The sequence below is a fragment of the Vigna angularis genome, chromosome 10, assembly GCF_016808095.1.
Source record: "Vigna angularis cultivar LongXiaoDou No.4 chromosome 10, ASM1680809v1, whole genome shotgun sequence".
In the NCBI taxonomy this organism is placed as follows: domain Eukaryota; kingdom Viridiplantae; phylum Streptophyta; class Magnoliopsida; order Fabales; family Fabaceae; genus Vigna; species Vigna angularis.
In genome coordinates this window covers 26,193,587-26,219,282 of record NC_068979.1, presented here as the reverse complement: position 1 = coordinate 26,219,282, position 25,696 = coordinate 26,193,587, and the positions used below count along the sequence as shown (strand labels likewise).

The 25,696-nt window shown below is 32.3% G+C and overlaps 2 protein-coding genes across 2 annotated transcripts; both read right to left on the bottom strand.

Annotated features, from left to right (window-relative positions):
- Positions 1–1,459: 1,459 nt before the first annotated feature.
- Positions 1,460–3,739, bottom strand: LOC108342235 (uncharacterized). Its single transcript, XM_017579978.2, has one exon. The coding sequence runs from the start codon at positions 3,258–3,260 to the stop codon at positions 1,767–1,769; it is 1,494 nt and encodes a 497-aa protein (XP_017435467.1). The 5' UTR covers positions 3,261–3,739; the 3' UTR covers positions 1,460–1,766.
- Positions 3,740–13,903: 10,164 nt separating this feature from the next.
- LOC108343265 (UDP-glucose 6-dehydrogenase 4) lies at positions 13,904–16,540 on the bottom strand. Its single transcript, XM_017581437.2, has 2 exons — positions 16,373–16,540; positions 13,904–15,658 (listed from the first exon to the last, which is right to left on the bottom strand). Exon 2 carries the CDS (start codon positions 15,635–15,637, stop codon positions 14,195–14,197), a length of 1,443 nt encoding a protein of 480 aa, XP_017436926.1. The 5' UTR covers positions 15,638–15,658; positions 16,373–16,540; the 3' UTR covers positions 13,904–14,194.
- Between the last annotated feature and the right edge of the window lie 9,156 nt (positions 16,541–25,696).

Below are 25,696 nucleotides of genomic sequence, written 5' to 3'. Positions count from 1 at the left end.
ACTCATGACCTACATCTTCTATTAAGAACTGATCATTTTTCACTTCCAATTCCACAAACTCTCTTATATCATCCCATTTCTTTTTATTATTTTTCCCATTTTTCTTTTCAAACTATTAGCTATTCCATGAATTCAGAATCTCAGCTGATTTTTTAGTGTTTTCAAATTCTTATTCTGAGTCCAAATTTTCCACTGATTTTTCAGTATTATTCTTCTGTGGTGTTTTCATAATAAACTGTTTTTGATGTATTAAAAAAATTTAATATATTTCAAAACATTAAAATTAATGTAAATACATAAGAGAGACAATACAAAAAATCCAATAAAAAATTCAAATTCCTGTTTCATACCATTACAAAGAACATAAACAGCACATGATGAAGTAAGAAAAACTATTAACATCCTACATACAAAAATTGTAGACAGATGTTTACAATGGCCCCACAAAACCCTAATGAAAAATATTAAAATTTATTTGTATAATCGATTATTTAGCTGGTTTTGATCGATATATTTGCAAAAATTAAGGTACCCTTTTGCGTGGTTCATTCCATAATGATTCAACATCCCAAAGGAGCATATAATTGGGTTGAAATACGATTTTGATTCTTCTTGAGTGCCTATGGATTCTACTGATTGAGCCCACATGTGGGCATTACCAAGAGCTACTATAATACGAGTGGTCCTCTCATACAACCTAAGGACTAAGAATGGAAACATAGTCAACAAAATATAAAGGAACCGACATGACCAAAAAGGTGTACAAAATCTCATGCTATTAAGATACATGTGTTAGAAAGTTGTATATGGAGTAATTATGAGTCTTACTACCTTAACCGGTGGGTGACCTTAGAGCCATCTCAACCCTCAAACTTTTATCTTCAATGATAAAGAAGCTTGTTTTTGTTTCCTCATACTTCTACTAAGCAATTATTCCTGCTTTAATCTTCAACCTAAAGAATGGTCCAACAACCACTTTATTTTTTTCAATGGCTAAGGAAAAGGACAAAATGAACAAAAAAATTTGGTGAGGAAACTGGTTTGCCTCTTCTTACAGCTTCACCTTCCAAAATGTTGCACATATCTCAAGTATAACCATTTGACAGTGCTAAGATCTATGTTAAAGGAACAACCATTGCAATTACCTTAGCCAAGTTTAAAGATATTTTTCTATTTCACTTTAAGAAAACCATTGCAATTACCATTTACCAACCTTGGGAATGCAACCCCCACCACCACCTCCAATGACAACTTTTAGTTTTCAACCACTTTCATAGCATTAAAGGTGTTGGTTGCAAATATACAGTTCAAAATGAACTGCTACATTACTTTACTTCTGGTACATGATTATTAGTAAAACACATGCCACCTACATTTCTATAAGATGAAAAATTGGAAGACCCCAACACTAAAAGATAAAAGTTCATTGAGGCAACCAAGGGTGAAATTAACATTTGCATGAAAAGAACATGGTTCCAAGAGTATATAATAGTTGTACTTGACAAAGGAAATAACAAAGAAATATCAATTGAGAAAGTAGTAAGTTCTCATGCTCTATAAACATGAAAAGAAAGACTACCCTAAACCAAAACAATGGATCTAAGGCCTTAGGAACAAAAATCAGCAACCCACTTGTTTGTACATTGTCATTGCTTTCATCATATGGGATAAAGACACAATGCTTTTAGAATTCCAAACATTCAGCTACCTCAACAACAGATGCTTCAAAATATTGCAAAACCCAGAATGACATGCCACGTTTCTCCCTATTCATCAACTGGTGCTGGTAAGTTGAGATCAATGAGGCAAGGAACAGCAGCAGCTCCTGGTCTTATCACTAGGGTGTTCTCTTCAGAACCTCCAATAAAATGGGATCTCTTATGACCCCCCAAGGCTTGGCCTGACCTGAAAATTTTGTTGCAGATTGGGCATTCATGTGCCTTGCTTTTCTTTGACTTCAATTTCTTCTTCCCCTTTTGGCCACTGAGGTTCCTCTTGCTGTAAGCCTTCGGAGCTGGATAAGAATCACTGTCTGTGCTGTTTTCATCACTCTCATAAGCAGAATCATCATAACCATTGTCTCTTTCACTGGTTAAGCACTCGTACTTGTTCACCTTATCATTGGCAGAACCATTCCCCATCTTCCTGCTAGAAACCCTTACTAAATTCTGCCCAAGAGAGTCATAGTTGGGTTTCTTACTTTTCTTTGAATCAAATTTCCTTGCAGCTCCACCATCTTGTCTATCATTCTCCCAATTCTCCACAACAAATTTCTTGAATTCAACGCTCCTGCTTGGCACTTTCCTTGACTCAACATCATAATCCTCAAACCCAGAAAAGCACCCCACTTTCGAAGACTGAACCTCATTCTTGAAATTCCCATTATTTGAATCAGTGGAGTCAACCTCCTTAGGACCATATCGAAAATACCCAGAATCTGAATTATCAGAATCATAGCCAACTTCAGCATACTTAAACTCCTTGGACTGCTCCAACTTCTTCTCCACATAAGCACCAGACACAAAGTTCTTACCATCACTATTCATCATAGTAACCTTGGTGTCCGGTGAAGGTGACTTAACCTCTAGAACAACCGAGTTGTTATCAGAAGACTCTGTGAACAAAGAAAAACGACCCTTATAGCTAGAATCCTTGGACAACATCATCAAACACCTAGCCACCTCTTCCTGACCCTGCTCAACCTCCGAAACAGAAGATTGAGCTTGGTTGTTGCTATTGCTAAGGGTCTTGAACCTCTTTCTCTTGGACCTCCTTGGCGTAGAAGTTTCAGTGTCAGATTGACTGTCCATAGCCAATTTCTGCTTCTCAGCAAACCCACTAGAACTGCTCTCAAACCTATTGCCTCCCTTGTCCTTTTCAGAGTGGCAAGCCATGTGGCCACAAAGAGCCTTCAATGACAGAAATCCCTTCCCACATTCTTTGCAGAACTTTTCAAGCTGCAAACTGGAATTGGAATGTACAAACCTCGTGGTCTTCTTGGGGTTCTCTCTAAGACCATAAGTAGCCCCACCACCGCCACCACCACCGTTTTCTTCAGACCCCAAATCTCTCTTCCTCTTTCCCCGGCCATTCAACTTGAACATACCATTAGTAGCATTGCTCCTCTCTGCATTACCTAAAGCTGAATTCTCACTCATCATGTGAGTTCTGATGTGGCCACCGAGAGACTTCCCACACGGGAACCTCTTGCTGCAATACTTGCAAACAAACTTTCTCTCCTCCATTGATTGATACGACATGATGAATAACGAACGAATCTAATCCAAATATTATTGTATCCACCAAGCAAAACAAAACAAGATCAACAAGCTTTTTAACACTTACCTCAAAATTCGCAAGGACTATATGCATATGCACATTCCATGATCATGTGAACACACAGGAGGAAGGGGCTGTAAACCACAAATTCAGATCAAGTTCAGAGAAACAGATCACAAAGCTTCTTCTTTTCTGACCAGATGATGATCAAAAGAGAATTAAAGCGTTCAGATGCGACGTATCCATAAGTACAGAGATTAGACCCGAGAAAAGGCAGAACCAGACACCCTAAATTTTGTTTCTCCTAAGCAAACAAAATCAATGAAGGTGCCATGGAAAAAATCCAATTTTGAAAAATGGGTTGTTGTTGTTTGTTGTTGTTGCTGCTACTACTCAATAGGCACCAAAGAAGAAGAGCTAGAACTAACCATCACTCTCTTCTCTTTTTTTCTCTCTCTATATATTTATATATATATATATATATATATATATATATTATATCTCTTTTTTTGGTAGTTCTCTCATTTTGGTGGTGTTGAAGTTGGAGGAGAATTCCATGCATGGAATAAAAATAAAATAAAGTAAAAAGGTAGTTTTAGAGAGAAAACAAAATATTGAAACACGTGTACTCTGTTGAGCACAGTTCGGTGGTTCTTTGCACAGTCAAAATTGGAAGATGTATGGCAAATCAAAAAATTGAAACATCCAAACTACACCTTTGATTATCTTGTTTCTCAGCTCACACAAGTTCAATGTCAGAAACTCTTAGGTTTGGTTTTTTAAGCAAAGCACCTCTTTCACTTCTTCTTTTTCTAAAAATCATATAATCAATTTAATTTATAGCATATTATTTATTCTAACAATATGTTTTTACCTTTATTTCTCTTAATTTTTTTATAACCTTATATCCACTATTATTTCACTTAATGAAAAATTAAATTATTAAAAAAGTATTGATTTATATAAAAGTTCTACTGGGATGCATGGTGTCAGTTCAAAACAAATTCTCAGAAAATTTGAATGGTGTTTTTGCTTTTTATATTATTATTTAGTTACAAGATTTATATTTTTACCTTACCGGCAATTTATTTATTACATGTGTATTATATTTCTTTAAAATTGTCTTACATCTTATCAAAATTTCAACTTAACTTTCGAAACAACAATGGTATCTTCTAAGAAAATGAGCAATTTTGTTATGTAAGTGTTAAATAGAGAATTAGATCAGTAGTTAATAAAATATTTGGAAGAGACGCTGAATTTGAATTCTGACATATTTATAAATCATGGATCACATCTTTTAGTGGATTGATTATACCCATTCTGGTGAGGTCTATTTATGACTTACTCAATTGAGAATATACTCTTTCTTTTATAATAATTATATTCCTTAGTTGTGTTGCTACCAATATTATCCAATATTTATATGTATGTAATAGTGATAAAACTTTAAAAAATCTTAATTTGTAAATATATGCTGATCTTTATATAAATGCTAAATGGTAATTAAGGGGTACAAAATAATACTAGAATTCATGGGATTGGAATCTTTTCCCCTGTTTTTGCCCACAGTTTCAATTCATATGTGCATTGTGACTATGAGTACAAGACATAGTTCTTAGAAAGAAAAAAATTATATATAGATACACATCACTTGCATTTTTCATGTTTGCATGTGTATTATAAGATAACAAAAAAAAAATTGAGTTACTTATTTTTTTTAATTATTATATTGGTATAAATTATGTGTGGTTAAAAACATATAAGAAAAACCCTCAATATTATATATTCTAATATATGAAGTAAAAAAAACAATAATAGTGTTAAACTAGAAAAATCCTAACACTCTTAACAATGTTGAATTAGAATATGCTAAATTTTTTACTGCACTTGGCACCACAAATTTCTATAACTTCTCTTAGATTAAGTCAAACACTGTTGCAGAGATGTAATTTGCTTGTTACAAGAGGCTACTTTTATTCTTCTACCTATTTTTGGTGCAAAGCATCACTAATGGTGCTTCATTTTCTACACTTACATCCTCTAAAAGGTTGATTTGGTTAGTCAATGTAATTAATATATTAGAGTTTAGCAACATTCTCGCATTGTTTCACTCAATTTTCTTTTCCTTAAAAGTTAAAAAAATAGAGTAAATAAGTTTAAATACAAGTTTTAAGAACTAAAAACTTTTACTGAAGAAACAAAAATAACTTCTATAACTAAAATAAAAATCTATACTTTCTGAGATTTATCTTCTTCTTATCATGAATCTCTTTTAGTTTCTTTTCTCTTCTTCACCTTTCATAATTTTTCTTTTCGTTCTAATATTGTAAAATTGTAGAACAGAAAACACTTTAATTCTTATGTACTATTCATAATTTTTCTTATGATGACAAATTGATTAAAATTTATCTTATATTTAATTCTAAAATAGTTATTAAAGAATTAATAATTTTTTTCTACATGTCAATCCATATTTAAATAAGTATAAAATATATTTATATCAGACAATCTATATTTGAACGAGGGACTAAAAAATATTTACTTGACTAAACTCATTCTACATGTTTTCAGAAACATAATAAAAAATAAAGTGGATATGTTGGAATTTTCAAAAGGGAAAACATTGAAGAAATTTATCATTTATAATGTATAAATTTTATATCAAATATCATTTTCAACACAAATTTTTATGTACGTTTTTTTATATGATACTTCACGTAACACTTTCAACTCATATTTATATTTTTATTATTATTATTATTATTATTATTATATATATATATATATAATACTATAAATCAAACGTGAATACAAGGTGGGGAGACACCTCTATTTATATGTTAAAGGTGTATTTAAATTTGTAGAAGTTAAACCTAAAAGACCCACCTTGACAAACTTAGAGAGCAAGGAGAACATCCTCTTCATTAGGAGAAGGACAAGTGCCATAAATCCTCTCCAATCAGAGAAGGGCACATGTGGTCATTACCTATGAGGAATTTTATTTATTCTTAGAGTGACATGTGACCACTAACTATGAGAAAAAACTCTCCAAAGAGAGGAGGACACATGGCATGGACGACCCACTCCTCCTTGTCCACCAAGTTAGATGAAAACTTTGATCCTTGGGTCAACTAAGCCAAATTTGTGCCTCACTTTGGTCAATATTGGGCCTTGGTGAGAAATAAAGTTTTGTTAAGAGTTGAGTATGTTTTCTTTTAAGAGTTGATATATCTAATAAGATGTTGTGTATGTGTATCCCTGAATGTGTGACGAATATGGGAATTTGATGTGTTAGGTCCACTAAAATAATCGATTATCTTAAGTGATAATCGATTATCATAGTGTATTTTGTGTAAATGTGAACCTCTCGAGAATAATCAATTATCACTCATGATATAATCTTTTATTCCATTGCATTTTTGTTAAAATTGATGAATTTGATAAAGAATGGAGGTGCACCAAGCTTGAGGGGCTATAGAACATGGTGATAATTAGAGAATGAGAATTATGGTTATGTTCAAGGTCAGTCTTGACTTGTGTTTGAGAGTGGAGCATGAATGAGTGTTAAGATGTACCTGAGTGTGTGGTTGATGAGCATAAAAGTGAGGGATAAGTCTACTTGTTGTACCTAGTCAATCTTGATATTATCTCCGAATAGGTGGGTTTTGAAAAGAAAGGGATATTCTCTTGGGCAAATAGTTGTGGAAAAAAGAGTGGTGTTTGAGTATTTAATCTTCCTTGTATGTATGTGATGGTGTTTTCCTTGTCCTTGTGGGACAGAAATACATGTTCCTTAGTTGGATTGTAGGAATACTCGAACAGATCTGTAGGAGAGGTTATAGATGATATGTAGGAGAGGTTATAAATGACCTGTAGGTGAGGCTACAAGTGACCTGTAGAGTAGGCTACAAGTGGATGAGGTATGGTATATGAGTGGGACTCATTTTTTCCACTATGATGTTTATGGTTTTGTGGAGGCTCACAGTGGTGTTCATGATGGGGTTAATACATGTTGATGATCGTAATGACGATAATGCTCCAGAGTATGCTATGTTGATAGTAATGGTATCAATTAGCATAGGTGTTGTTGAGATGATAGACGGTTAGTCTATGTTTATGATATTTGTGATAACATCGAGGATCGAGTAATTTAAGATGATTTAATTGTTTATGTTAGAAGATTAGAATTTCTATCGTTATTACTTCTATGTTTGAGGTGTTTGATTATTGTTCATATAGTCAGTATGTATGTATCTTGTTTTATGATTATTTTATCGGTAGCTTACCCCATATGTGTTTATGTTCTGTGTTTGTGGATGAAATTACCAAGGATGATCGTATAATGCATTATACGTGAGCAAATGATATTACAGATGTTTTAGAGGCATGATAGATTCATGAGATGACGGGGAAAATATTTGGGTTTTCTTTATAGTTCTTTTAATTGGACTTTTGATACAATTGGACATTGTTTTTGGAACTAATACAATTTGATTTAGTTACGCGTGTTTAATTATTGAGATTTTTGAAAAATATGTTTTCGCGCTATTAGAAAGTTTTAAAATTATCGATTTTTGTGAGAACTTGTGACACTCAAAATTTTGGGGTGTTACACTTGGCCCTTTGTTGACTTGAGTGGTCAAAAGCCTATTCTACTTGGCCCAAAATAAATCTCACAATACAAGGCCCAAAATTATTCTTACTCTACTAGAAGTTTCATGATGGCCCAAGATGGCCCAAGAGAGAGAGTTTAGGCTTATCTTCCACAGATGACTCCAACTCTTTTTTAATGTACTTGGCCATGGCTTGCAGGTATGTCATCACACTCGCACATGACATTGGAGACCAAATACTCTTAACTCTCACTCTAGCTTTATCAGTCCTCTATTCAACTCTTTCTTAGGATAAGAGAATTTAAATAATGATTTTCAAAGTTATGAATAATTTATTTATAAATTTTATATAAAAAATACTAATAATAACAATATAATTTTCGTGCTTGGCCAAAATATGGCATGACCAATGCTTTAGGGCAAGTTATCAATGTGCCTAAAGCCTCCCACACGAATTGGATTTTTGAAGTTGGCAAATGTACTTGAGCGTGGGGATCTCGAGGGACACATTGTGTGACTTTCCTCCATTTAGAGCTTCATCTTCCTCAACTCCTCTTAACTCAAGGATTCACTAATTCTTTGTGGAGGGATAAAATAGTCTCTAAGACCAATTGTACCAATGCCACGCACACTATCTGGGTATTCTGGCTTTCCAATGGTCGTTGTGAGAATATCATCCCTACCTTGACCAACAAAGGAACCTTGAGTTTGTTGCTCAACTAACTATTTCTACACCACACAATCAAGTTTATTGCATAAAACAATTCATATGAACTACGATTTTGGGTTTGGAGTTTGTACTTACAATTTTTTTTCTAATATCAATTGAGTTGATTGTGATGTCATGTGCTCCTTACACTTAGTCTAAGCAATCTTCCACATCTCATACCTAGCAGGTGTAGGTACTAGGTCAAGGGACTCAAGTCATAAAGCCTTTGCACGATACTTTATCATCTGTCTCTCCAATAGTGTATAACCACCTCGCGAGAGAACATGAGGTGCATCAGTAAGCATTTGTCTTTGTTGAGCTAGTATCCTTTTCTTCGGTCAAACCATATGAATTTATAAGTGTAAATCAGAAATGGATGTCTTGTGTGACTATAACAAAAATTTAAGAAACAAACATGTTAGTTCGTAAATTTCTAAATGCACAAAACGACATTCACTTCTCCTAAGTTATTTTGTATTTTTCACAATGAGTGTCATGTTTCCTGTCTCCAAACACATAAAGACATGTCAACCTTGTCTTGAAGTCCCTCCATCAGATAGCTATGTGGAATAAGATTGTCTTCTTAATTTACTCAATGTTTGTAATGTCAAAATTTTGTTGTTGAAAAAAAATATGTTAATGAATTATGTAAAACACACTAGTGCAAAAATAGCATATAACTTCATGCGTTCAACGTCTAACCACTCAATAGCCAACGTTAAAAATGACCGGTGGCAATTTTGTAAATAAATGCAATTATTAAACGTCGTTTAGAATTATAATTCGACGTAAAAGAATATAAAACGTCGAATGTCTCAGCGTTAGACGTCAAAAGGTTAGTGAATTCAATAAAAATTTGAGCGGGAGATTGAAAATTCATTCACTTTATCTTAGCGCGAGACCCTCTTCTCTGCTCAAACTTTTCTCGAACAAAGTTTGACGACCATCACATGTAATCTTTCTTTCATTTGATACAAATGTATGTTAATTAACTACTTTAGGTACGATTTTTGTTTTGTTTTCACTGATTATTTTCATGTTCTTGTCCTTCATAGGCGCATTCTGTTTTCTCTCTCACTGGTGGCAACACTTTATTCCGATAAACCCACCTTTTGAAGGTAAGTTTTCGTTTTCGTTTTGAAGAACTGATTTGTTGAACTTGTTTGTTGTTTTTTTTTTGTTGAAATTGTTTGTTATTGTTGTTTGGTTGAACTTGTTTGTTGTTGTTGTTTGATTGAACTTGTTTGTTGTTTGTTATTGTTATTTGTTGTTGATTCTATATTACCGTTCATAGTTCTGCTTTTCAGATCTCGTAGAGTTGTAGAAAAATATTACAATTAATTTAAAAAAATATAAAAAAAAAATTGATTAATGTCGTATATTGACAAAATCCGACGTTAAATTAATGTCGTATATTAACAACATTCGACGTTAAATTAACGTCGAATTTTTTAAATTCGACGTCAATTTAACGTCTCCCAATATGACGTCGATCTCGAATTCGACGTGAAAGGCCAAAAATATTCGACGTTGTAGGTTGTTTCTGTACTAGTGACATATTAAACACTAGCTCTATTTTAAGTAAACATACTAGAATATTTTGCCATAAAAGGTTATTCTTCATCTCTAGGACATCATCCCAAGATGAAATGATAATAGAGACATGTGTTTTGGCCAACACACCCAAAGATATATGTTAGAAAAGATAAGCATTATATCTCAAACCGAGAGAGGGGAGTGAATTGGTTTTAACCCTTTTTGAAATCTTTATGAATTCTTGAAACTTGAAATCAATAATCGAAGACACATGAATCAACAGAGAGAAAGATCAAGACACAACAATCTATACTGGTTCGGCTATCACAAGCCTACATCCAGTCCTCCTTCAACAACCTTAGTTGAAGGGAATCCACTTTAGTGATTGAGTATACAAGAATACAATGACAATCCCTCAATTGCGCTCATCTCATCACTCAAAATAAAAATAGTAAAACAACTTATGAACACCCTCAATCTCTTACAAACACAAGAGCAATCTCAGCTCTTCAAACCTGGCTATCCCCGTACAGGTACACAATGCACAGATTGTTGATGAACCACTCTTCAAATGCAGATTGAATCAGAACCAATGTAGTTCAAGTCTCTTCATTTGAGGATATGAGAAGGATTTTGGCGGTTAGAGTTTGGAATTTGTCTCCTGGAACCCTTTATGTCTTTGCTTGGATAAAATGTTTTATATTGACTTCTATGAAGCTTACGAAAACCCAATGTTTGGTGCACATACATTGCCTTCCTTTGGAATATTGGAAATCAAAGGGTATTTTCTCAATTGCTCGTGACATTGGCACGCCCTTATCTTTAGATAATTACATTAAAAATAAGTATTGAGGTTTCTTTACACGTGTCTTAGTTGATATTAATTTGTTATCTGATTTGGCTAATCAATTTTTGGTGAAAAGGTCATGATTGGCATTTATTGTTGAGGTGGGGTATGAGAAATTACCTTTTTTTTGTTCAAATTGTAAAATATTTGGTCATGATCTATCTAATGTAGATTATTACAACAAGTTGCCAATGTAATTTGGTGGAGAGAAAATAATTGGTGCAAAAGTACAACATTATCTTCCTAAGGTGGTCAGTGCTCAGTGCTCAGGATGAGAATAATGGCTCCCTAGGTTCGATTTTAAAGCATGTGGAGGCTATTGTGCAACATGTTATACAACTTGTTATGAAGCATGTTGTGGAGCCTATTGTGGAGCATGTTGTGGATCATGTTGTGGAGCCTATTCTGGATCTTGTTGTGGAGCCTATGGTTCAACCTATTATGGTGCAATTTTTTATGGTACCATCTAATGCTTAGTCACAGCCTGAGTCAAATTATGATAATGTTTGTGTTGTGCATGGATCTTTTATTATTAAGAATCTAGATGTTTCCACTGATGGTGGTGTGGCACTAGATTTTGTTCCTTGACTGATATTATTTATTTGGAGGATGTTATTTCTATTGTCTACAGTTTGCAGGATTTGCAACAATTAGATTCACCTCATTAAAGTTTTGAGGTAATTCCTCTTTTTTGTTCACATTCAAGGAAGCTCATTTTGCAAAGGAACTTAAAATAGCCTCTAAATAAGCTAATATGCTTGATGAGGGGAAAGATTTTAATTCTAAGGAAGAGGATGCGTTAATTTAAACTACAAGAAAACTTAGTTGAGGTTGGCCAAAAAAAAGTGAATACTTACTCTTTTAAAATAGTGATTTCTGAAAAGCACTAATTTGTTTTAAATGCCTTTTTTGAAATGTGAATGTGTTATTTTATGATAAATATCTGCTAAGGAATTTTATTACTAAGCTCCAATTTCTTATAATGTTGCACTGGCTTACCTTTTTCATCTATGTAGCTTTTTCATAATAGACATGTTTTGCCTTGATGTATTTTTATCATGGGTTTAATGTAGTATCCCATGTTTTTGTTTTTTTTTTCTTTTACTTGTTATTTTTTAATAAGATCTTTATGTTATAGTAGTGATGTCTAGCATGATCTTATGTGGTTGATGTAGATTGATTTGTATTATTAATAAATTTGATTATGGGTTATTGGACTATGAAAATACTATATCATCGTTTTGGGTGCTTTTTTTTATGTTATTGTATTATGGATAGGTGTTTAAAACTGAACAAAATCAATTTTAAAAAATAAGAAATGCAAATAATGGAAAAATGACCTTTTTTAGTATGTGATTAGCTGCTTTTTTTTTTCAAGTCGTGTGATTTAGTTTGGTCGATGATTTGAAGTCAAAAACTTACTCAAACCAAATTACCTAATGCATTATATTTTTCTATATTTATTATTCCTAATTTATGTTGAGTTTTTAAATGTAAATAAAAATTTCTTTTTTTTTTTAAATTGAACAATTGATTCAATTTCATGATGCTTTAAGGAAAATAAAAGTTGTTTGACACCATTTAACAACTCATGCAAGTATAAAATAATCATAAAAAAAGAGTAAATTTTTGTTTGTAAAAAAAAAGTGAAAAAAGAATAAAAAGTAGTGTTAATTAGATGTAAAAAAAATTGAAAGTCAAAATACCATTATCCATACTTTAATTCATACATGATGCCACTAAATTTATCAATTGAAATGATTCTTACTGTTACCCCTATAAGAATATAGTGTTATGTTGATGTAAATCCATACTCCTAAACCATAGTAGCTAATAAGTGTAAATTCTTATCATTTGTCTATTTAATGAACTAATGGGTGCCCTCACTAAAACATGGTACATACTCTTTTTCTCGTTTCTTTTCAACCTATTCCAACAAAAAGTGATGTAAAGATAAAAACGTGATATAACATAAATTATGAAACTAAATACAACATCTTTATAAGTAATAAAAGTTTAGTAAGACAATTAAAACGCTTTGAAATCTTAACATCACAATAGAAGCTTATATACACAATTAATTATTTGTATAATTCCTCCTTATAGAAAACCACAAAAATATACAATATGCTAAAGCTATATTTTTCATTGTTTAAAATTCCACTAAATATTCTCTCAATCATATTTTTCTCTTCACCTCTTTCTAAATCAATTTATCTAAATACGCATGTAACACATACTTTCCAAAAGGGTAGTTAATGCAATAAAGGCTTAAGACAAATAGGCCTAAGTGAAAGGAAAATTTTAAATTAAAGAAAAATAAAAGGAAACATTTAATTTTGTATATATAAAAATCAAACTTTCTCTCACAATCAAATCAAAAAATCATTTTCCTGTGTATTTGCATTTCGACCAAAACAAAAAGAATGCCATATATTTTAAGAGCCACGAGGACTGTGCAAATAACGAAACATAGTCAAGAACAAAGAAAACGACAAAATAAATTATTGTTGGGGTGTAATAAAAAATTAATAGTATCAGAAGATTTTCTATGGAAGTTGATGGATGTGAAAAAAGAGGGTACAGGATATTAAAAGTGACAACATTCCTCAATCATCACGAGAAAAATTTATGAAGCCCTCATGCAACACGTGGTCTATTAATAATTAATAAATAATTTAGCTTTTCATAGTACTTTATACAGATTCCCCTGTCTGTTGCTGCCAACAACAAAAGCCAGAACTAGACAACGTTTCTCATTTCTTAAATGTTTGCTGAGTAATTTTTCATTCCAAAGAGGCCTTTTATTAGCATACTCAATCAAGCCCTGTAATGTTAGCAGAGTAAGAAGCTGATACCTCGTTAAATAAAGAGGAGAATTCAGTAAAGAGACAGAGAAATGTAAAAGCTCACAGATGAAAACCAATAATATCCGTTGTATAAAAATTCCTCAGTACTTGTTTATTACAATAAACCAGGTCAACAAATAAGGAATTTTAGCGAGCTAAAGACAATGATACTTATGCGATTAAGCTCTCTAATTTGGTGTAAAACCTGATCAAATAAAAGTAACATGAAAGAAAAACGGTAACAGAAATCTAAACTATATGATTTGCATGATGACAGCATATCAGGAAGATGAGGCAACCACTCTGAAAGACCAACACATTCATCCCAAAAAGGCAGTTTCAAACTGTACTTTTTCCATTAAGCCACTGCAGGCATGTCCTTGAGCCATGAATCTAGAGGTTTGCCAATGGAGTAAACAATGAAACCAATTTCCCTGAGCTTGTTGACATCCACAACATTTCGGCCATCAAAAACGAAAGCAGGCTTCTGCATGCAGTCAAAAACCTTTTTGTAATCGAGATTCTTGAACTCATCCCACTCGGTCAAGATGCAGATACCATGTGCATCCTTGATTGCCTCATAGGCATCCCAAACCACAGATACTTGCTTGTTGGAAGTGGGGCTAAGTGGTTGAAGATGAGCAGGGTGATCCCAATCAAACTTTTTCATGGCCAAATCCCTCGTGATTTGATCCTCAGAAACCTGAGGATCATATATGCTCAATTTGGCCTTGTCTCCCAATAGGCCCTTGCACACATCAATGGCAGGGGTCTCCCTAGTGTCACCAGTGTCCTTCTTGAAAGCAAAACCCAGAACAGCAATTTTCTTCCCTGAAACTGTGTTGAACATAGAAGAAACCACACGGTTCACAAACCGGTTTTTCTGGTAGTCATTCACCTTAATGACCTGTTTCCAGTAGTTAGCCACCTCAGGGAGGCCATTGCACTCACAGATATACACCAAGTTCAATATGTCCTTCTGAAAGCATGATCCACCAAAACCAACACTGGCATTCAGGAACTTTGGTCCAATTCTTGAGTCTGTGCCAATTGAGTGAGACACCTGTGAGACATCAGCACCAGTTGCCTCACAAAGTGCAGACATGGCATTCACAGAGGAGATCCTCTGGGCCAGAAAAGCATTGGCTGCAAGCTTTGACAGTTCAGCGGACCACAAATTGGTGCAAAGGATTTTATCCACAGGAACCCAATGTGCATATACATCTCTCAGAGCATGAATAGCCTTTTGACCTTCTGGGGTTTCCCTGCCTCCAATAAGGACTCTATCTGGATTAAACAAGTCTGCTATCGCTGTACCCTCAGCAAGAAACTCAGGGTTTGACAGAATTGTGAAATTGATTCCTTTCCTGTTGTGAGTCAGTATCCTCTCAATTGCCTCAGCCGTTTTCACAGGCACAGTTGATTTTTCGACCACAATCTTGTCTGTTTTGGAAACATCAGCAATCATCCTAGCAGCACTCTCCCAATATGTGAGATCAGCTGCCTTGCCAGCTCCAAGCCCCTGAGTTTTCGTCGGCGTGTTCACCGAAACAAAGACAATGTTAGCCTCAGCAACATGCTTCTCCACATCAGTGCTGAAGAAGAGGTTCTTCCCCCTGCACTTCTTCACCACATCATCAAGCCCAGGCTCATATATGGGAAGGTGATCGCTGTTCCACGCATTGATTCGTGGAGCGGCGATATCCACGACCACCACCTCGATCTCAGGACACTTCAGGGCAATCACAGCCATGGTTGGCCCACCAACATAACCAGCTCCGATGCAGCAAATTTTCACCATTTCTTATTCTTATCTAGCAGCCTGCGTAACAAAAACACTCAATGCTCCAGACTCAAAATAGCGCACAAACAATGCAAATTCCAAACTCACTCCCAAAATGTTCCATCATCACAACTCAACAAGATAAAATCAAACAAATCAAAACCCATAGCAGCGGATAATTGAAAAGACCATACGACAAAAATCGCCCAATAACATCATTTCCAAGAGAATGCTACTCAGTCACGAAAATAACCACAGGAAGAACAAGATCCACAATTCCCAAGCAAAGCAAACACAGAAAGACAAACAGATCCAGAGGCAGAAACAACATTTGATACAAAATGCAAACTGTTAAACACAAATAATCGAACCGCTCAGCTGATAAACACATGCACACACTAAATCATCACAAAAATATACTAAACAAGAGACAAATGTATAATCCGAATCCCCACATGATAAAAATTCAGCCACCAGATCTAACCACACAATTCACACGGAACCAGCCAAACCGACAGATCCAATGATCATCCAACCCACCCACGATTAAAAAACAAACAACCCCGCATAAAAAAGGTGGCATTTGAGAGCAAAAGAATAACACCCAGAAGTCGAAATCGAAAGACAGCAAGGAAACACAAACTGGGTAGGAGGAAAAAAAAGTCAGTTGCAGGCAAGACAAGGAAAATAACGAAAGGGAGTAACAATGGAAGAATGGAAAGGCGTGCTTGTGAAGAGATGGGTGGAAATTACCTTGAATGAAGAATGAAAGAGAGATCTAAAGAGAAAGAAAGAAGAATTAAGAGATGAAGGAGGGAATGAGTGGAATGAAGAGGTGTGAGAATTTATATAGAGAAAAGGAAGAGAGAGAGAGAAAATGGCAGTAAAAGTTCAAGATCTAACCCCGTCCCGTTCCGTAGACCATAGTTTTTCCGTGACAAAAGCATTACATTACCACCGTCACTCCCATTGTCCCACGTTTTCGCTTTTCACTCCTTTTCTGGCTCTTCTCTTCTTACCCGCTAATTATTCTATTTTCTTTATTAATTAATACTCTCTTCTCCGCAAATTCTTCTTTAACTTATATCCAATTCACTTTAGTTAATAGGATATTCTCTGCTACTACGACATCTAACAAACTCTTTCCTTCTTATAAACAAATGCTCCTTTTTTTTTTTACAAATATAAAATTCATTTTGATAAATTCTGTTTAACAGATTTTATTAGTGTAAACATTAAATTATTTTCAAATATTTTATTTCAATCAACAAATTTAAAATAAACCGAATTGACCTATTTTGCCACCTTTAATTTTATCTTTTCTATACAAATTTATTTATAGATAATAATCAAAATATCTATTAATCTCTTTAATAATTACTTTTATTTATAGTTTTTTGAATTTAAAATTAATCGTGCAATTCATGTAATCAATTGTCTGTTTATTGATCTTAGATTTTGACACTATTGATAAATTTTATTAATTCATTATTTGCATGTGCTGTGGAATATATATGGTATTTAAAAAAGATATATCTTATAGTTTGTAATAAACGAAGAATAACGAGTTTTAATTCTAATTAGCAACATTTGTCGAATAATAACTATATGGATTTAAATTTAGTGATACATCTTACCCCATTTTGAGAGTTAAAATTATATATTTAAATTAAACAAATTATTAAAACCTATTTTTTATTAGTTACAAGGTAATAATGTGGATAGATTGAAATCGTTAGCTTATTTCCTATTTATTTTTTATTAAAAAGTAATAATCCTATCTCTTGAATTTCAATATAACAAAAGTTCCATAGAGCCCATAGTAACCATTTTTTCACTTAGATAAGTATACTGTAATTTATTAGCAAAACAATAGCACAACTTTTATCAGATTGTCTTATTCTTGGTAAAAGCTTAATGCCGGAGAAACATATTAATAACTATCTTAGTTTAAAAAATAATAATAAATTTTAAATTATTAAATTTAAAGTATTTTCAATCTATAATTTACACTTTTTTTTATAGATTTACTGCCAATATGAAAGCGTAAATTTATTTAAGAAATTATCACACCATCTTCGATATATGATCAGTTACCCAATAAGTGTGTCGAGATAAAAAAATGTTATAAATTTAAATAAGCATTAAAAGTCGTATATTCAATAAAAGTTTAAATTTAAAATAAGTGTTTTCAAAATAAATAATTAAAAAAAATATTTAAGTAAATAAGATTCACTTCTTAGAAAAGCAGACAAAAATTTATTTTTAAATTGAAAAAATTAAACAAACACGTAAAAAACATTAACATACGTATTTTATTAAGAAAGATTTGTTTAGAAAATATGTACAGGCAAATTCATTCTAATATATATTATTTATAAATTAAAATGATCAAAAATGTTTTAATAAAAAACAATGAATGAAAAGAACAATTAAAAAAAACGTATTTAAAACACATATTCTTTTATGAATTTAAAAACGTAGGAAATATAACATTAAAAGTAAAGAATACCTTTTTAAAGTCGTGGCAACATAAATTGTTGCATATTATATGCATGAACACTTTACTCATCTCACATGCACCATATTCCCTTTGTTATACAATCAAATTCTTCATGTTTATTTGCCACCCTACTTAATTTCAGATCACAGGTTTGATGGCATTTTTTTATGGTTTATATTATACATTTATAATTATCTAACCCTTTTCTTAACCTTCAAGAGAGAAATTTTCTTAGCTCTCAAAGCTAAGAAAAAAAAAGTATTGTATAAAAATTAGTATATGTTTTCACCAATATAAAATTAGTATTCAAAACGTAATACTTCACATTTTTTTTATATTTGTTTCCTTTTCTGAATCTGTTAGGAAGCTTTGAATTTCAGAAAAGTAGTATATCACATGGACAAGGAAATTGAGTACCTTGGAAGATAGTTCAACACAACAAAAATGGCAGATGCAAAATCATGTACAAGCAATCCGTTATTAGGTTAAATTGAATATGACATGAGTCAACAATAAAAAAAAAAATATATATATATATATATATATATATATATATATATATATATATATATATATATATATATATTGTTAGTTATTATTAATTATAGGTATGCTTAGATGAGTTTCTATAAAATATGGTGTTGTATTCATAAGTATATGATGTAAAATAGTATTAAATGAGTTATCGGATTTAATTTATAAGTGTTCTTTACTTAAGATAAAAATTTAATAATTGTAGTTTTAGATACAGGTAAAAATTTAATAATTGTAGTTTTAGATACTGAAACAGCTCAATGATCTCTACACTGGAATTTTCTTTTCTTTTTATATATAAATATTTGTTATTTCTTTTTATATACAAATATTTGTTAACTAATATTAATCGATAAATAATTTCACATACATTATTCAAAAAATAATTTTAATTCATATTGGTTGAAAAAAAAATTATACAAATTGAAAATAATCCCACTTAACATAAATTGCAAATAAAAATATTTAAATTAATTCTTGAGAAGAAAAAAATATAAACAAAATGTTATATTGAATTTTCAAATGTATTTTTCCCCCAACTTTGTATAGTTTTTTAATAGCATGGTTTTGGAATAGTCAAAACACCTAAATGTTATATTGCAGAACTACCTAATGACTGGTTTATATATCATGCACAAGTGTTGAACATTGGCATGGTTGGCTGAGTAGGGATGACACCACTAAACCAAAAGTCAAGTTGCAACAAACGTATTGGTGATTTCAGTACAAGTATTTAGGGTTAAAATATTGTATTTCGTTTTTGAACTAAATGATAAAGTATTTAAATTTTGTACTTTACGAAAGTTTATGTAAAATACTTTTACATATAAAATGTCTTTTATGTAACAATCAAAATTTCATACAATATGTTATATGATGAGAATAATATTTTATATTGATTTTTATAAAATATAGTATTGAAAGTCTCACTTCAACGAAAATATAAGATTAATTTATAATATATAAGTAAATATAAATCTTATCTTATAAGCTAATTTTATAGAGTTGATTAGGTTTAAAGTCTACTTCTTAACCTATGAAATCTAAATACTTTAATTATAATTTAGTTTGAAGACTAAACACACTGCTTATTATAATTTAAGACAGAAAGCATATTTAGTTTAAATAATTATAATTTGTATGTGACAAATTTTATATCCAAAGACATGATTAATTTATAATATATAAATTTATAAATCTTTATGAGTTTAATTAATAAAGCACACAAAAGTAGAATTTGTGGGTGAAAAAGGAGAAATTGGAGAGTTTGAGTTCCGAAAGTGTTGGCTAGATTAACGTAATGGTAAGAAGTGATGTGAGGTCGGTGATGCATCACTTGACGAGTGCAAACAAATAGGTCTTTTCATGGACCTAATAATGGTAATCACCATTTTCTGAATCAACCCTTTTGCTTTTTCTACTCAAAGTCACCATCTTCTGCCCTTTGGGAAAGTTTTTATTTTCAAACAATTTACTTAAACCAATTAGTTTGGTTTAAATATTGAGGTTTATATTTAAAGTAATTAAACTATACCCAACTCGTTGACCTTATTATTTTTCCACTGTGCATGCTTATGTATGTATACCTTTAGGGCTGCCAACCCCATGTACCAAACTTTTTATAAATGATATTATTACAATTTTAATCAAGATTCTAAACTAAGTTTCTTAAATAGATTATTTTTCAAAAATGTATATTAAATTTTACTTTAATAGCAAGTTGTTTGTAAAGATATTTTTAAGAAACTCGTATTTTTATATTGTTGACTTCGAATTTGTTTAGTTTTATTTGTATCATCCTATTTAATACAACAATATATTATTAAATAAAACTAAACAAATTCTAACTAAAATTGTTTTAAGTCTGAAGGTTGTCCCTGATCAAGAAGAAGAGAAAAGAAAGTTGAGGGTTAGAAGAAGGAAATGAATGTGGATGTTGAGAGGAAACGCGAGAAAGGGAGGAGAAGCTTTTGTTTATGAGGTTTTACCGTCCATGATTTTACTTTACAAAAACTTCTTTTTTTCTACAACAATTTCTTTTTGTAAAATTAAAAAAATAAATGAGTGCACCATATGTAAGTTTCTAACAGTTGCATATTAATTGCTCAAGTTTTTATGAATACATATTATATTTATGTAATAAGGTATTATATTTATAATAAAATTAACTTTCTAATGTTTATAACATACAAATTAAAGTACATTTTAATTCTCACTTTTATGTTTTATAATCCAATATACAATTCTAACAATATTGTTTCGGTTTATAGGGTTAAGGTTAAGACTATTCTATAAAATTATCTTTAAATTTTAAGCTTAGGTAAAAAAAATTTCTTAGTCATCTCCTTAAGTAATTCAATCAAGCACTCTGATGTCAAAATTAGTGTTTGTCTAAATGTTTGTAGTAATAAATGCGTAATAAAGTAACTAATTACCTAGATATCAAACTTGTATTTACAAAAATTGGGATAAATTTCTGATTAATATTGACCTAATTACAATCCAAAAAGTAATGACTTGATTTAGAGTTAACATAATAACATGATTTAGGATTAATATAATTATTCTTAGTACTAATCTTGTGTGTGGTTCAACTAATTGATCCATGGACTATTTTACATTAGATCAAAAGGTCTATTGATAGCTAATATGTGACTAACTGAAAAGTTATACTGTACAAATACTATATTATATTTAAAACATTACGTTGACATGATTTTTGCGTCATCTATCAAATTTTAAAATATCAAAACTTTCAAAACATGAACAAACAAGCTCGTTCTAACTTGTTGCAAACTTGAACATTAAGTTTTGTTTTGTGGCACCCAATTTCTTTTATTTGTTCATTGTATGACACGTATTCTTGGTTTGGCAAAAACCTTGAACAAAGTAAACTTAGACCAAACCAAATGATTGTTTTGATTTTGAAGTTCTTTTCTTCTTTTCAAATTCGACCTAAACCACCTTTTTTTCCGAATGAACTTTCACATATTAATTTTAGTTAAATGAAGGTACAACATGGAACCAAATGGTTGGTGAGCCATTTTACGTTACATGATTTAAAGGAAGAAACGTAGACAAAGGAAGGAGATTTGCTACGTTTGAGGAACATAATATGTTTTTATCTTAAGGGAAGGTTAGGTTGTTTTATTCTCAATATAGAAGCTGTAATTGAGTGCAAAAGCGCGTTAATAGGGCTAATTTATCACGTCAGTGCACATCAAAAAGGAAAATATATTTTCCATAGGTAAAATATTTTTCATTACTAATTAGCATCTTTTCTTTTTCTTATGTTTCATCATGGAATATGAAACCAACCTATGTTTAAATTGAAATTGAAATACTTATAAATTTTTCCATCTTAAATGAGATACATTAAGAAAGAGGTTCCAAATGGACTATTTGTCCTCTCTTATAGGTAAATCATGTGGATTTGTTGATTCTTTCAATTCAAAATCTGATAAAAAAAATGATACATTAAATCTAATTATTAACTTTTTAACTAATTTGGATATGGTTATTTTAAAGATTAAATTTCTTGAATATGGTTGATTTTATATATATATATATATATATATATATATATATATATATATATATATATATATATAACTTTTTTATATTCTCTTGATATCATTATTCGTTATTTTCTCTTACAAATACAAAAAATTATTTTTTTAATGAGTATTTTACTCTTATCGATCATATATGTATATAATTTTTAAATTGATACGTATTGATGTAATTGACACCACTGCCGTCTTCATAATAAAATGACATTGACACAGCAAACTGTCACTCATCTCATAACACCATCAACGCATCATTGTGACGATTAATAATAACACAAGCAAAGAAGAAATCAGAGAGTAGAAATGACAGCGAAGAGGGAAAAGGAAAATTCTGAAATGGATGAGAGAGAAAGTAGAATTACCATTTTAATTTCAACAAAACTTCAAATATGTATGGGTCCATTGATTTTTAAAATATTATTATCAGCCACGTTAACAACTTCCAAATGAACATACTGCACTTTCTGGTGTCAACATATCAGGACTTGTAATTTAATTTTCTTTTCTTTTATTATGCTCCTTTTATTTTGTTGGGACGAGTCACTCCACACAATTGACCATTAATTATATTTTTTAGGTTTAATCTTTTTGGACATCCCTATTTGTGTAGGATTGTCTCAAATAGGTTCTCGTATTTATTTTTATCTCAATTAGGTCCCTATTTTTGTAAAATTGAGTCAATTGGAACCTTGCCGTTAATTTTAATAGACGGCGTTAAATTTATTAAGTCGTGACACGCGAAGCAAATTTTAATGACGTGACACGTGGTCCAGTCAGGCAATTTAGTGAGGAGGATGGATCCGCCCATGGAGGCGAGGACGAAGAAGGCGGAGAAGCGCGTGTAGTGGCGTAGGAAGGCGGTACAGTTGTAGTAGTAAAGGAGTACGAGGAGGAAGGTGACGAGCGCGATGAGGCCGACGAAGACGACGGCGTTGAGGAGCGCGCCCTCGAACTTCTCCGCTGAGCTATCGGCGGGATTCTCAGCGTAGACGAGGTTGGCGGCGGTTGTGATGGTGGTGGCAGAGGATGACGGCGAGGAGAGGGCGTAGACTAGAAGAACCACCAGGAACATGCAGATCGACACCGGACTCATCACGCCGATGATTTCAGCGCCCAGACATTCCAGAACGCTCTGTTCCATTCTCGTGATTTTTTAGGTTTTTTTTTTTACTTTTTTGCTTTTGGTTTCTCTCAGCGCTCTGTTCCATTCTCTGCTCTTCAATTTCTGATTCTCCCACTCCCACATACCTTTCGTATCATCAGTTTCAACCAAATGCTTTCCATCTCATAACCCAAAACTTAAACCATATATAGGATTAGTAGTTAGTAGTAAGAGTTTAACTTACCCAGTTTCAAGATGAAAAGGAAGGGGTCCCTCGAATCCTGGAAGGAACTTCACTCTGGAGGCACAAGATGCTGGTTCAATGGAATAGAGTGATAAAAGAAGTAGGAAAAGTAGAATACCACGGTGAACCAAATCTGAAGAAATGACACTTGACTTCAACTTTCCCATTTTTTATGCTCTTTTCTCAACCTTTTCTCTCATAGTTGAATCATTCATTTATCCTAAATCTGTAGTCATTGATTAAATTTTTTTTCATTTCAGCCTTCATAATCTTATGCTTTGGTTGTTTCTAATTTTTTTCATTTAGCTGCATTTTGGGGTTAATAGTCGCCTTCTTCGTCCTCGCCTCCATGGGCGGATCCATCCTCCTCACCAAATTGCTTGACTGGACCACGTGCCACGTCATTAAAATTTGCTTTGTCAGCGTGCCACGACTCAATAAATTTAACGCCGTCTATTGAAATTAACGGCAAGGTTCCAATTGACTCAATTTTACAAAAATAGGGACCTAATTGAGATAAAAATAAATACGAGAACCTATTTGGGACAATCTTACACAAATAGGGATGTTCAAAAGGATTAAACCTATTTTTTATTATATTGAAGCTACTATTTCGTAATAGTATTTTTTTTTTCACTAGCATGGAGCAATATGCATGGTCAAAAACATCTCAACCATTTAAGGCATATAACGGTAATTTCTCCTTCCTTAGTGATATAAAATTCAAAGCTAAAAATTATAGTTTTCTTTCTAGCACATATCATGATTCGTATTGTGAAATTTTATAGAAGCAAGAGTCCAATTGTAAAGTTAGTCACGTATATAAGCAAATGAAAAATTTATTAATGTTGTGATAAGATAAATTGAAATAAATATATCTTTTGGTGGCAATGATAACCAAATTTTATATTAGTGTTTGTTGATTTATATGACATATTGAGGATTGTGTGTGTGTGTCTGTGGCTGTGTATGTGTGTGTTTGTGTTTGTGTCTGTGTCTGTGTTTGTGTATGTGTTTGTGAGTCCGTGCATGTGTCGATGTTTATGTGTCTATGTGTTTGTATGTGTGTGTATATGTGTCTGTATTTGTGTGTGTTTGTGTATTTGTGAGTTTGTATGTGTGTCGGTGTCTGTGTGATTGTGTGTTTGTGTTTGTATGTATGTGTCTATGTATGTGTGTATGTTTCTGTGTGTGTATGTGTTGTATGTGTGTGTATGTGTCTCTGTGTTTGTGTGTGTGTGTGTGTGTGTTTGTATGTTTATGTGTGTCTATGTGTGTTTATGTGTCTATATGTTTGTGTGTGTATGTATATGTGTGTTTGTATGTCTTTGTGTATGTGTATGTGTGTGTCTATGTGTGTTTGTGTGTCTTTATCTTTGTGTGTGTCTTTGTCTTTGTGTGTGTCTGTGGTTGTGTCTGTGTCTGTGTCTTTGTTTGTGTGTGTTTGTGTCTGTATCTTTGTTTGTGTGTGTGTGTGTGTGTGTGTGTGTGTTTGTGTTTGTGTCTCTATCTATATGTGTGTTTGTGTGTATGTGTCAATGTATATGTGTGTATGTATGGTGTGTATGTGTGTGTGCGTCTATCTGTGTGTGTATGTGTGTGTGTGTTTGTGTGTGTGTGTGTCTGTGTTTGTGTGTGTGTATGTATATGTGTATGTGTGTCTGTGTCTATGTGTTTGTGTCTTTGCGTTTGTGAGTGCCTCTATGTGTATTTCTTTCTCTCTATGTATGTGTGTGTCAGTGTGTTTGTGTATGTATGTAGTTGTTGTGTGTTTGTACGTCTATGTGTCTATGTGTTTGTCTGTGTGACTCTATTTTTTTGTGTGTCTGTATGTCTCTATATGTTTGTATATGTGTCTGTGTTTGTGTGTTTGTGTATGTGTGTATGTATGTCTGTGTATGTGTATGTGTGCGTGTGTGTGTGTGCGTGTGTGTGTGCTTGTCGTCTATGTATGTGTGTGTTTGTTTGTCTGTGTATGTTGTTGTCTATGTGTGTCTATCTATGTTTGTGTTTGTGTCTGTTTGTGTTTGTGTTTGTGTTTGTGCGTTTGTTTGTCTGTGTGTCTATGTGTTTGTGTGTCTGTATGTATGTGTGTCCGTGTTTCTATGTGTTTATGTGCTTG